Source organism: Etheostoma cragini, chromosome 11 (assembly GCF_013103735.1).
Source record: "Etheostoma cragini isolate CJK2018 chromosome 11, CSU_Ecrag_1.0, whole genome shotgun sequence".
Classification (NCBI taxonomy): Eukaryota; Metazoa; Chordata; class Actinopteri; order Perciformes; family Percidae; genus Etheostoma; species Etheostoma cragini.
This window is the reverse complement of record NC_048417.1, coordinates 15,244,558-15,258,252: the sequence shown is the minus strand read 5'-3', so window position 1 is coordinate 15,258,252 and position 13,695 is coordinate 15,244,558. Positions and strand designations below refer to the sequence as shown.

Here is a 13,695-nt window from a genome sequence, read left to right as displayed (position 1 = left end):
GACAGTAACTCACCGGGTGCTCCACCCAGTAGATGGTCTGTTCGTTGTCATCAAAGTCAACATCATAGCCATTGTGAAGCCCAGCAATAGGGACCATAGCATCATTACTCTTGTCATCTGGATTTAAGGAAATGCCATAGATGATGCTGTCTCTCACAACCACCAGGAAAGGATCTTCAACTACAAGTAGAAACAATAATGCAAAAGCAGTGAATAAACAGTGACAAAGAATACCTTTACAAACTGTTCTTCTACAGCAAAACAACAAACAAAAGCTTTGTCATAGTGACTTGCAATTTCTAAACAAAATACTTCTAGCCTAAAACTAGACTTTTCCTCTATGAATAACTAAGTACTTCGTTATGTAACAAATTCTTAAACACAGTGCAGTACAGTAGGAAACCATGTTTCCTGGATATGGATTTAGACCATGGTAATCCAAAACTAAAAGTCCCTTTCAGTGTATGATACCTGGTGCAAAATAGAGGTTTTGAGTAAACAGGCCTTTATCTATAGTGTGATGAAATTTGTTTCCACAATATGATTTGCTTTGTCATTGGAGATTAGAATCGATGAATGGTTGTGGGGCATTTTCATTCTTGGATAATCGTTGGCCTCAGGGGGAGTCTGTGTTCTGCTTGGCTTGAATGGGCTGAAACCTGAGATGAGTTAAGCTGTTGACTAAAGGAGGACTCCTTGGACTTTGAATTAAAGTTCCCTTGTCTCCTTCAGACCTTGAAAGACACACTTATATGATTCTTAATATTTTTGAGTGGAACAACAGTTTACAAGAGAATATAAATGGAAGACTGTTGACAAGGACCTGGATTGATCTATAATACGAATAGTGTTTTCAAATATTTCTCCTCCTACCAACATTGCAATGGCTGCAAATAAAGCATGCCAAAACCAGCAATTCCACAATAACAGGTTTGCTCTATTACAACAATAACCACAGCTAACATTGATACCTTATGAGTACATCAACTTATCAGCTGCATCTGACCCAACTTCCTTTTTCATCAAACTGAGTGATGAGTGTTTTCCTTCATTTGGCAGGATGCATACCTCTGGTGCAGGTGATTTGGTCTGTTGCCAGTGTCCAGCCTGAAGGACAGGCACACGAGTAGTAACTTGGTTCCACAGCAGAAAGCAGGCAGATATGAGTGCAGGAACTCCTCAAGCAGTGATTTTCACCTAATAATTGTCAAACCACACAAACACACGTGCATACCCGCAAAGAATCAACAGAGAAATCTTCACAGGATCTCTAGGATTATTCTTAAACACAAGAACTACCAAACCAATTTAGTCACATTGTTTGATATAGAATATCTTTGCCCTACCTGTTGGCTGCCTGGCTGGGTGTACTGCCACCAGACCCATGGGCTGAGGGAGGTTGAAAAGCATCACTGTCTGGTTCTCCCCATGCCACTTATGGGCTCGCATCACACGGTTGATGTATCTGTCGGTCCAATACACAAAATCCTCAAAAATGGTAATTGCGTGGGGATGTTGTAGTACCTTTTCACAGAGAGTAGCAAAAGAAAAGAATGTGTCTTACACATGCTATTCAGAAGAAAATTGAATGTGCTCTGTTCAGTTTGAAATTATCAACATAAATCAGATCTCTACAGATGATTTTAAAAATGTGTCTTTCTTTCTCGTACACTCACCAGGTCACTGGCCAGGACTTGCTTCCTGTTGTTGCCGTTATAATCGCAGTAGTCAATGAAATCCAAGTAGGCATCAGCAAAGTACAACAAATTGTTTGGATAGTCTATGGTTAGACCATTGGGCCAGTACAGCTTGTTGCTTATGATAACAGTCCTCAATTTCCCATCCATGCTGGCTCTCTCAATGCGGGGGTTCCTGCCCCAGTCGGTCCAGAACATAAGGTGAGCACTGCAAAACAAACGCTTGTCTTTTAACACCAAGTAATTTCATAATATAAAGTGGAGTCCATAACTACTTAACTGAATTAAGCTGATAACTACATTACATTCAAAGATTTGAAACAAACTTGTTACTGACCTGTCTCTTGGGTCCAGCACTAGGCCTCTGGGGTTGGTGACATTTTCACTGACTAATACGGTGCGGTGGGTCCCATCCAGTTTTGACACTTCAACAGTCTCCAAGACGTAATCAGTCCAGTATAAATTCCTGCCCACCCAGTCCACTGCAAGGCTCTCTGTTACAGTCACTCCACTGTCAAATATCTGTCCACAAGAGACTCATTCATAGTTAAACATGTTAAGAAATGAAACCATGTGCGGTGACAAAGAGGAATAAACCAACTCACCACAGTTCTGTCACTGCCGTTCTTGTTAGCACTCCAGATTCTGTCTTGGCTTGTGTCGGACCAGTACACACGGTCAGTGACTGAGTCAAAATCTAGGGCCACAATGTTGCGTCCATCTCGAACCAGTGAACGGATCACATTGGGCTGAGTGGTTATGTCATCTTGCACTATCTGATTACGACTGGCCACTAGCAGGAACGCCTGACGAGAATCTGTAAACAGTCATCAAATCTCTGTTACATATCTTTCATGTCCATTCTCATGCTAATTAGAGCACTAATCAGCTTTTCAACTTTTCAACAGCTATTCAATCTCAACTATACAACAGGACTGTTAAATAGACCCTACTCAAATGGCAATCCTCTGGGAATGCACTTTTGTCCAAATAATGACCTATTGTGTTGCAAAGTCTTTCAGCAGGTTATCTGTGTGGAAGAGGAGCTCATGTCAGGCACGCTCCCCATAAACAGTCCTTTGTTGGTGATTATGTCCTAATTACACCAGGGATGGCCAGTGAGTGACATATGTTATTTGTGTTATCTAAAGAAATCAGAGCAGCAAGGAGAGACATGGGAGAAGAAAGACGGTATGTCAGTCTCCTAGTCTGGTGGACTGCCCAACAGCCAGCACAGCGGAGGCATCATCTTGACAACCATGTCACTGTAGTGACGATAATTGGCCTAGTTCCTATTTTACTGCATTATGAAATTACAGGTTGTTATTTACAACTACCACAGGAGCTATATGTTCCATGCAAAGATGGTGTAAGTAATTTCCCTCCTCACCTGAGGCCTTGCAGGTACGCTGGTCTACTTCAAGAGTGTAACCATCCTGGCAGTGGCAGCGGAAAGAACCTCTCTCATTAAAGCAGTGCTGGCTACATAATCCAGGGGGATTACACTCATCTACATCCTCACAGGTTTTGGAGTCATTGCTCAGTTGATAACCCACAGGGCATGTGCACTGGGCCCCAAACGGCCCTTGGATACAACCGTGAGTGCAGCCAGCATTGTTGTCCGAACAGCTCTCCTGATCTGAGTTGAAATCGGGAAAAGTACAATTTAGAACCCAGACACGGAAATGTAATCAAGTAACTGAATATCATACAACCCAAACACAAAATCTACCAATTTATGCATTTACTATACATGTTCCAATGATAGTTAAGAAACAACAAATCACTAACTACTTCAGTTAGTGTCTTTAGAAGTGCTAGTCTAAGCCAGAACTATTGTGCATGTATATTTGTTGACAATTATTGTTATATTCAACACACAGACTGTATTGACCACAATTGTTTTGTGTTGGATTATGTTTTGAAACAAATCTACGAATGTCAAAATAGTTCATGAACATACTGTTTGTTGAAAATTAATCAAAACTACTTCCAGCCTTTCTAACAATGATTGAATAAGTTTGTTCCTACCTGGCAAAGGCTCGTCTGAAAGTAGTGAGAAAGGCAAGAAAGGAAAATCACAGATCATTTTCATGTTAATACAGGTCAAATCCCACACATGCATGATTTGAACACAAGAATCCAAAGACAAACAGGTAACATTCAACACAAAATCCCTGTGAAATGAAGTCCTTGTTTGCAGCATACTAGTAGAATGTCAAATTAAACAAAATCAGTGGAGACTTTGATCCTGTGTGTGATGTGGAAATTTAATTGAATTTAAGAAAACCAGCCAATGTAGAAACCTAATAAAACAATTAAGTATTTCTGAAAGACAAAGAACAAGCTCCAGCCCGACAAACACAGCAGGGATCAGACTTACTGCAGAGAGGAGACTCATCCGCACCATTGGGGCAGTCAGGTGTGTTGTCACAGACTGTGGTGAGGTTGATGCACAGACTGTGGCCCGGGCACTGCCACTGCCAGCTCTGACATTGGAAAGGTGGTGTGGGACAGTCTCTTTCATCGCTCATATCCCGGCAGTCATTGTCCCCATCACAAAGCCAGCTACGTAACACACAGTTTCCATTGTCACAGCGAGCAAGTGAAGAGGGGCAGGTGCGAGGTGGGCAGGCATGGTGTTCGTCGCTGCCATCCTCACAGTCTGGATGACCATCACACTCCCAGGTAGAAGGTACACAGCTCCCATCTGACTGACACTGGAACTCGCTCTCATGGTGACACATCCCTGGGGGCCTAGTAGCTGAGATACAACACCCCAGAGACATGTTAGCACAGTCCAAAAGTAGAGAAAATTTTACATAATTATGCATGAATGAGTAACGCTTATGTAATATGGCCCATGACCAAAGGCAGAATTTAAATACTTACGACAGCCTTGCTCATCTGAGCGATCACTGCAATCAAAGACTCCATCACATCGGTAGTAGGAGTTGATACACTGGTGACCACTGGAGCACTTGAACTCATTCAAAGTGCAGTTGTAGACTGTAAAATCCAATTGAGTATGTTAACCTAATGATTTAATATGTCTGCAGTTTTGTACGTATGCTGAGCTCAGTTGTGCAACACAAATAATGAGATCAATAAACTAAGAGGCTTAGCAAATGCTTGTTGAATTTTACAGAGCATTTAATTGACCTCTACAACTTCTTAAACATGTTTAGCTGGTATGTACAAACAAGGCCTTGCTCAAGAATGAATGAGTAACAAATTAATTTAGTTAATCTTTGTTGTGATTTGGCATATAAAGCTACAATTCACAATATTTTAAAGTGAAAAGCTGGGCTGAAGCAAATTTACAGTTGTAGGAAAAGTCTACAGTACATAGTCATGAGACCTGATGTATATAGATCGGTTTAGCAACTACTTTCAGAATAAAATACAAGCACAATGACATTAAATAGATTTGATGAAAAGACTTGATGTGTCCTAAGTGAGTACCGGGTGAGAACAGCGACTACAAGTATGTCCAGGGAAAACCGTAAGATACTCACTGCAACCCTGCTCGTCTGCCCCATCCACACAGTCCCTGTCCCCATCACAGACATAGTTCGGGTCTATGCAGCGGTGGTCTGGACACTGAAACTGTCCTGGAATGCATGTGCTTCTCAGATCTGTCAATACACATTGTTATACAATATAAAGTATGAGCTAATCTCTTAGCCTTTCTTTGTCAACATATACAACAGTTTACATGGCTGAGTTTCAAGTAATTTTGGTTTTTTAGAAGAACAAAAACTATGTTTCTATAAGTAGCAGACTATTGGCAACTGTGTACTATTGGGTCCACACATTCACTGTTATTAAAGCCATACACATCTTTTTCGGAGTAACCCATTTTTCTAATAGAGACATAGGTGGGACATTCAAGATATGCACATTGTCGCTTCTATAGAGATACTCACTGCAGTCAGCTTCATCTGAACCGTCCCCACAGTCGTTATCAGTGTCACAACGCCAGGTATGTGGGATGCAGCGGTGGTTGGCACAGGTAAACTGATTAGCAGGGCATGTTCCAGGCACTTGCGTAGGGCAGCTATACTCATCGCTGTTATCAAAACAGTCATTGTGCCCGTCACAGCGCCATCTTGCAGGCACACATTGCTTATTAGCACAGGTGAATGCAGAGGGGGAGCAAGTGTTGTCTGAAAAAAGAGATGATGATCTTGATTAAAATATCATAATATTAAACTGAATTTGAAAAAACCCAGGGGCGTGAAGTTATTTTATTCTGGTCAGGTTGGGCCAGTATAATAGACTAGATTTTCAAAAAAGCTTTACTGTTAATTCCACAGTTAACTTCGTCACTGTTGTCATGGCAGTCGTCAACACCATCGCATCTGTAGCTGTTTGGGACACATTTGCCGTTGCCACAGGAGAAAGAGTTGGCCCCGCACTGCAGCGTGGGGGGCTCGTTGGAAGGGTCTTCTACACATGTCTGATGGTTGGGCAACAGCTTCATGCCATACGGGCAGCCACACACCCTCAGTGAGTTTGGGGCTGGAAAGCAAAAGTGGCTGCAGTCTCCATTGGGATTTGTCTGCCTGTTGCAGAGGTTGGAACCTGAAATGGAGAGTGGAGCATAATAACCTGGAACATGACTGACAAGTGTGAGCCTTAGTTACGCACAAACAGTGGAGTGAGAAGAGCAGGGAATAAAGCTACTGACCAATCTGGGAGTTGGAGTTGAAAGACTTGACATGCATGATGTGGCTGATTCCTCTTCTGATAATGACCATCTCCCCACCATCGGTCTTGCGCACACGTACAATGCCACCCAGGCGCCAGTCAGTGAAATATGCATAGCCTTCAAGGGACAGGAGCAAAATTCCAAAGCTCAATAAGTTCAACTTTCATCACCTCCCTGGTAACAATAATTGCTCTACTGACATGGCCATCATTAAAGCAAGAATGACAAACCAAAGCTCAAGTTAACGGCATTGCAATGCGCTCCCTCTTTATTTAAACTGAATACATGATTCTGTACTGCAGCTTGTTGTTTATTCCAGGACTTTTTACCTTCAAAAATGGTGAGACCAAATGGATGGGAGATCTGGGTTATGCGGTCCAAAGAAATCCTGTTTTGTCCATCAAAATTGCTGTGCTCAATTTTGTCAAAGAATGCATCCACCCAATACAGACGCATTAAGCTGAGTGGAAATCAAAACAGGGAGCAAGGGTTTAAAATAAGCACGGCCACAAAAAAGCAATGTTGTAGCATATTTGGTTTTTTATATATTAATTTTGTGTAAAACAATAAAAAAACAAATACATTCATCTCAAGTGTAATGATAGTGGAATGGTGTATTGTGGGACTGTGGGCTCTTTAGGATGTTTGACTCACTTCCAGTCAATCGCTAGGCCATTTGGCCAGCCAAGAGTTGTGTTTACAATTGACAGGGCATGAGACCCGTCACCCCAAGCCCTCATAATCTTCGCTGGCCGGTACCAATCCGTCCAAAAAATATACCTGTGAAAGACAAATAAACAACAACCATCGCTGTCGTATTACATTGCACTCAAAAATGTACCCACATGGAATACTTTGAAACATCCACTGTACCTGATTTGGATTTTATTTCGGATACTTCCACATTGTAGAGCTTTTCTGTTTAAGCCAACTTCTTAGTGTTTGCTACAATACTGCCCTTCACGCTAAACTAATCTGAGCTGTTGGACACAGAGGCCTTATGACTTTGAGGCTGTTGGAAATTAAAGCTTGTTCTAAATAAGGATACTTTTATCAGGGTGGGGGTTTTATTTGAAGCTATGTCTTTGAACGGTTGAGCAAATCTTAAGAGTCTTGTTTTGCAGAAACTTCCCTATTCTTATCTAGTCTAGTCTGAATCCCACTGAATCCCTATAAACCTCAAAAGTGCTTTGTTAAAATAGTTTTTAGTCTTATAGTGTATACAAATACCGATATTTGCCTCAAGGAACACAAAAACAATTGTTAATTATCTGGTGTTAAAATGATTTACCCAATGGGAGGATGCACCACAATTGCACGAGGATTGTTGAGGTTTTGTATGATGGCTCTCCTGGACTTGTCAGCTAGCCTCATGACAGATATGCTCCTGTATCGGGGGTCAGTCCAGTAGAGGTTTTTTGAAATCCAGTCATAAGCCAGGTCCTCCACTCCCTCCACTCTATTAGCTGCCAGTACCTCCCTGCCTGTGCAGATCAAAGCAGTCAGACCACCGTTTAACACAGAGATAAAAGAAGAACACATTTCAGGAAATGGGCTGTCAGCTTGCATTTTCACCATGTGGGCCAGACAGAAAAAACAAGAGCAGCTCAAAAAACAACATCAGTGATCAGAGTAATGGTGTTTTTTGTGGTGTGACTGCTCGTGGACATTATTAACTACTTTCCACAGCTTAGGTGAAAGTTTTGAAACTAAATATCAAAAATGCCTGGTAAAACATTATTGATAAGTCTGTCCCACTCATTTTCAGATTGTTAGTATGGGATGTAAGTTGATTTTCCACTGTCCACTCTCCTGTCCACTCCCTCCCCATAGTACCAGTCGGCCCCATCAGGCCCTCCCTTAACTCCCTGTATAAGCCTGGCTAAATCACATGGTCAAGCTCTCTGCAAGGAAAGAAATTATCTAAGGATGTAAGCACAGAGAAAACATTGGAAACATAAGCTGCTGAAAGTTTTTATACTATGTCATGTCTTTCCTTGTATTATTATGCAATTGTAATGCTACAAAGATGAACAGGAAACTCTCAACAATTCAGCTACTGTATTGCGACCAACAAGATGCTCACCAGTCCCATCCACTTTTTGTTTATAGATAATATCTTTGGCTGTGTCTGAGAAGAAGATGGCATCGTCTTCCGCACTAAAATCCACCCCTACAAAGTAGGAAGGTGATCCAGTGACGGGCAGGATGATGTCTTCCTGAGAAGAGAGGTTAAAGGGGATCCCTCTGACGGCCAGCTGGCTGGAGAACAGCAGAAACTGCCTCACAGCTGAAGACAGGAAACCAGAAGACCATTTGAAACATAATAGTTGCTGTACAGGTGAGTGTAAAGGTGAACCATTGCATGTTCAGAATTAAAGAAACATACTGATATCTGTTTTAAAAAATAAAAAACACTTCATAAGTTATAAGAGAAATGTTCTATTACCAAAACATCGCTTGCCATCGGCATGTAGGTCATGGCCCATGCGACATTTGCAGCGGTAACCCAGTCCTCCATTGTCACTCCTGTGACTCAGAACACAGATCTGCTCACATCCTCCTCTGTCTACACTACAAGGGTTTGGCACTACAGACCAAAGCAAAAAAGCAAGTTGTATAAATTAATTAATAGATTCAGATTTTTTTTGTACATAGTTAGTCATGGTTCTTCGTTTAGAAACACTGGCAGTTACATGGCAGAAAATCTGGGTAAATTTAAATTATACTGTGAGTACTCTGAAGAACATACATTTATCTCATTGAGGGACTTACCATATGGCTGTTTCAGCTGATGTATCACTGCTACTCCGTGTGGAGTCTGAAATGTATTGTAAACAACTTGAGGACTGCTGTCAGTAAACTTGTTGGCTTTCATCACGGCCATCTTGGTCCAGTCCGTGAAATAGACGTTGTGCTCAAAAAGACTGATGCCAAATGGGTGTGGGATCACAGCACCTCCATGGACCACGGATTTTCTATTGAAATGTTTTTGAGAACATTAACATATATTATAAACTGTGGACCTTTCTACTTTCTACTTTGCTTACATGTTTTTGTAAATAAAAAATCATGTGTTATTTTTGAGGAATAATACATGACATATTTACCTATGAAGGCCATCGTATGTTGCAGTTTCAATGTAGTCATAGCGACTGTCAACCCAGTAGATGCGCTTGGCTTCAATGTCCAGAGTGACACCGGCTGGCCAACCCAGTTTACTCCCAATGATCCCATAACGGTTGGTGCCATCCATGAAGGCCCGCTCCAGACCTGGTTGTCCATTCGCTGCCTCCCAATCTGAGAAGAACATATACCTGTGAAAGGAGGTTAAATGTTTAATTGGGCGGTTTTCGGATAGATCATTACATGAGGACTGCTATGTACAGGGGCAAGGACCACAAACATAAAATTTCTTGTAATCTTGGAGACTTTACTGTTGTTACTTAAATCCAGCATCCACATTATCAAATTATGTGCCCAGCTGGGTGGCTGTGCATTTATCTAAAGAGCTGTACATTCATTTACGATAAGCAATTTATCTGCAGCCACCTGGCTCTCCTCCCCCCCTGAACAATACTATTGGATTACAATGAGGGTCATCACTTACATTGCTCCTCACTAATCCACCCAGGGCAATCTGCTAATCTCACACACACACATCTCCATTATTCCATGCCAATGGAGCACGACAGATACTGTATGTGGGGTATGGGAATGGGTGGATAGCTCAATGGATGGAAACTGGGAGATGTGCTTACCCGACAGTGGGGTCCACCGCCAGTCCTCTCGGGTTTCCAAGGTTTTCAGTGATGAGTGTGACCCGGTTACTTCCATCAAAATCCACCATGTCAATCCTGTTGACGCTGGACTCCACCACATACAGTTTATTGTTCACCCAATCCACCGCCAAATTCTCAGGGTAGTCAACTGATACATTTAAAACCACCTGCATATTGGAACCGTCCATATCCACAGAAAACACCTGTAGACAAAAGATGCCATTGTTGTCATGAAATTAGCTCTTAGGTGGTCACTGCTTCAAGCTATAAAAGGAAGATTAAAGATAAATTCACATTTTTTAAGCAAGTGTATTTATTAAGAGTATCTTAATACAATACTTGCATCCAACATCTAAAGTGTTATTACCTCCACCAAGGAGTTAGGCTCAGTTTGTCTGTTGGTTGGTTGGTTTGTTTGATCGTTTTTCTGTCTGTCAACAGGACTAGGGAAACATTACTGGCTTGATGAAACTTGGTGGAAGGGGGTAGCATGGGCCAAGGAAGAGCCCTGTTGTGATTATGTCAATTTTTGGTTTCTGTTTACTTCTGTTTATTGATTGTGTGTACTTCTGTTCTGGGATTATTGCGTAGGTTTCTGCTTTAGTTTGATTGTCTGGTTCTCTGTCATGTCCTAGTTTCCTCAATTCCTTACAACCGTCACAAACCCATTACATTTTAGAGCAGATCCGAATCACGGGCGGATACAAAAATTAAGTTTTACTTTTGTTAACATTGCAAGGTAAGGCATTTGTGCTGCACTTGCGTGGTGTCGGAATAATCTAAAAAATAAGTTACCAACTAAGATAATTCACACTGCATCAACATTGTGAGATAGAGCATACCTTGGCAGAGGTCTGCGCTATCACAGGGACCTTCTAGTTGGTCAATGTCCCTAATCTTTGTCCTGTGCAAAACATTCTTGTAATTTAGCTTTAGAAGCCTTTAGGCTTCAGCTGTCTCAGACGAATCAAGTGAGCATATTTCAAAAGCTTCCACACTACTTTTGGTTGCACTTTGGAATACATTTTTACACATAACATAGACCTTGGATTTTGTCCCCTAGCACTTAAATTGAAACTGCTCACTTTGTGGTCAGTATGAACAGGAGAAACAATTACAGCGAACAAAACATGTATGGGCATTGTCACAAAGCCACAAGTGGTGAAGTGACAGGCTGGGGTTTCCTGGAGCCTTCTCTCTATTGTCCTCTCTCACAGTGCAGCATGTGACTTGTCACTCTTGGAAGGATGCGCGGCTACAGGCAATCTCTAATTACCCACCCGTTTACTGTGGCCCATCAGCGCAGCATTTAAGCTGTGGTTGCATTCTGTTTGTTGCTGGATAGTTAGTCTGGTCACGTAGGTGAAAGGCCAGCCAGTAACTGTCTCAGAACTTGTTTTTTTCTGCTGCTTTTTTGGCCTGCCCACCTTAATGCTGTTTTTTCTTGTGTCTTGAAGGACTCTATTCTGCTGAACCTGCCTGCAGACGCCACTCTCCGCCTGCAATAGCCAACCCTGCAAGCCTTGTCTTTCCTGCCTGTGTCCACTACTGCTCTGTCTCCTGAGAGGATTCCACCACCAGTCCATTCTGCTACGGTCTTTGATTCAGAAATAAAACTGTGTTAAAACGTCAAGCTGTGTTTCTGTCCGCTTCTGGGTTCTAGCAGCAAATCCTTACAGGCATGTGAGTTTAAATTACTTTAAATAATGTGAACCTATCCTTTTGAGAAAGCTGATGATTTAAAGGCACGAATCTACTATTAAAACACACTTTAGAAGTAGAAAAGAAACAATTATTTGTTTTCTTGTCTGAGTCTGTCTTGTTGCATTTCTGTGAAGCATGTAAAGTTTTCTGAACCTGCTACTCTACTGATACTATGATAGCACTAGTTTCTCAGACTGGAAGCTTTGGCACCATGCAGTTGGTTAGAGTTTGCTCTTAGCAGCTCTGCTTCTTTTGAAACAAGATCCGGACGTCTAAAAAGCAGGATTTCAACTGACCTGTATACAGGGAAACTAAAGATGTGGAAATAGCCTGATAGTTTAACCTTTTCGGTTGCATTCACATACCCTGTTTGTGCTTTACCTACTTTTAATCTGACATGCTGCCATGGAGTTGGCTGATATACACCGATGCCCAGTCAGAGATATGCCTTAGCCTTTTAGCCCAGTGGCTGCAGTTCAAACCATTGAGGGGCCAAGACATAGACTGAACAAAGACTCATAAGCTGGCCAAAGAATGCATATAGATGGACAGTGCTACTGAAAACAAATACAGCATGATTACTTCAAACAAGCTCAACTTACAAAAATTGCACCCAGGTATGTGAACATCATAGCAGCCTATCGGACAGGTTTCAAGATTAGGCCATTTGGATTCCATTCCACATTTACTTCCCTTCATTATGACCCAGCCCCAAAGGAGCCAACAGCTATCCCATTATTATAGTATCAACATTGCTGATATTTCACAGGATAACTGAAAGAATTCCATCCTGGCCAGCTTCAGACTAACTCAAGTATTTCCTCAAACAAAAAACTGGTCTGCTCCTGTAACCTCTTATCCAGGCATAACAATCTTTTTCATTAAGATGATGCTCTAAGACAAGCACTGTTGTAAATAGGTACATATAAGGTTGTAAAATTTAAATTGGATTTCAGATACCTTATTTTGAATAGTATCAGTCCAGAAGATCCTATGGAGATTATAATGGAAGTCCACTCCCACTACAACCCCTCTGTTCTGTGAAGGAACCAAAGTGCGTAGACTGTTGCCATGAATGTCACCTATTAGCAGGTCTCTGCCATTAGAAAATATCAAGGAAGGGACTCCAGCTGCAGCAGAAACAAAATACAACAAGTTAACAAAACACAGCGTAGGGAAGTCATTTGAAACTTTTAGGTTAGAACCAGAGTCAGATTGGTATTACAGCAGTAATCAATTTTGAGGTATCAGAAATAATTTGATCCTCGAAGGAAAATTCTGTTACAGTTGCAAGAGTATATAAATATCACAGTAGAGATATTAAGAAATATAAGGAGTGCGGATATGTGCAGTATGTACATAGTTAAAAGAATTTTTATGATACAGTATTACCATAGTTAAAGAGTTGTAATGGTGAATAATGAATAAATAGTAGTAGCAGAGTATTCCTCAAATTTTAAGACAGTGTTATTGCACAAAACAGATAATATTGTCCAGTTTCTAACTCACTAAGTGTCTGTGTGTCAGACACTTAGAAAGAGGAGTTATAAAGTTTGAGAATCAGTTTGAGAGTTTGAGAATCAGAGGAATGAGTCAGAGGAATGACTTCCTCTGGTGCATTTTGGGAGAAGAAGTCTTGCATTGAAATGGATGCATTGTATGGATGCTCACCTAAAATTCAAATTCAAAATTTACAGAATGTAACACATTAATTTAGATCCCTGACACAGATTAATGAAGGTAGACTTCTTTCTAGCCTCTTTTCACCAGAGCTAAAGGCAGAGAGGTCATCTTCTCA

General features: G+C 41.3%; 1 protein-coding gene across 4 annotated transcripts in view; it reads right to left on the bottom strand.

Moving 5' to 3' along the window:
- The window catches only part of lrp2a (low density lipoprotein receptor-related protein 2a), a 46,888-nt gene that overhangs the window by 23,805 nt on the left and 9,388 nt on the right, over positions 1 to 13,695 (bottom strand). For 2 of the 4 annotated variants that reach the window (XM_034884792.1, XM_034884794.1), the window contains 23 exons: positions 12,858 to 13,027; positions 10,173 to 10,396; positions 9,522 to 9,728; positions 9,187 to 9,389; positions 8,861 to 9,001; positions 8,498 to 8,701; positions 7,703 to 7,895; positions 7,066 to 7,191; positions 6,741 to 6,871; positions 6,391 to 6,528; positions 6,003 to 6,284; positions 5,627 to 5,866; positions 5,216 to 5,335; positions 4,590 to 4,706; positions 4,081 to 4,461; positions 3,729 to 3,743; positions 3,088 to 3,336; positions 2,303 to 2,514; positions 2,035 to 2,219; positions 1,677 to 1,905; positions 1,347 to 1,524; positions 1,069 to 1,197; positions 14 to 180 (listed from right to left, as the gene is read on the bottom strand). In XM_034884792.1, the coding sequence (XP_034740683.1) occupies positions 14 to 180; positions 1,069 to 1,197; positions 1,347 to 1,524; positions 1,677 to 1,905; positions 2,035 to 2,219; positions 2,303 to 2,514; positions 3,088 to 3,336; positions 3,729 to 3,743; positions 4,081 to 4,461; positions 4,590 to 4,706; positions 5,216 to 5,335; positions 5,627 to 5,866; positions 6,003 to 6,284; positions 6,391 to 6,528; positions 6,741 to 6,871; positions 7,066 to 7,191; positions 7,703 to 7,895; positions 8,498 to 8,701; positions 8,861 to 9,001; positions 9,187 to 9,389; positions 9,522 to 9,728; positions 10,173 to 10,396; positions 12,858 to 13,027 (4,241 nt within the window). The remainder of the gene's footprint in view (positions 1 to 13; positions 181 to 1,068; positions 1,198 to 1,346; positions 1,525 to 1,676; positions 1,906 to 2,034; positions 2,220 to 2,302; positions 2,515 to 3,087; positions 3,337 to 3,728; positions 3,744 to 4,080; positions 4,462 to 4,589; positions 4,707 to 5,215; positions 5,336 to 5,626; positions 5,867 to 6,002; positions 6,285 to 6,390; positions 6,529 to 6,740; positions 6,872 to 7,065; positions 7,192 to 7,702; positions 7,896 to 8,497; positions 8,702 to 8,860; positions 9,002 to 9,186; positions 9,390 to 9,521; positions 9,729 to 10,172; positions 10,397 to 12,857; positions 13,028 to 13,695) is intronic. The other 2 variants (XM_034884791.1, XM_034884793.1) reach the window with 1 other exon arrangement.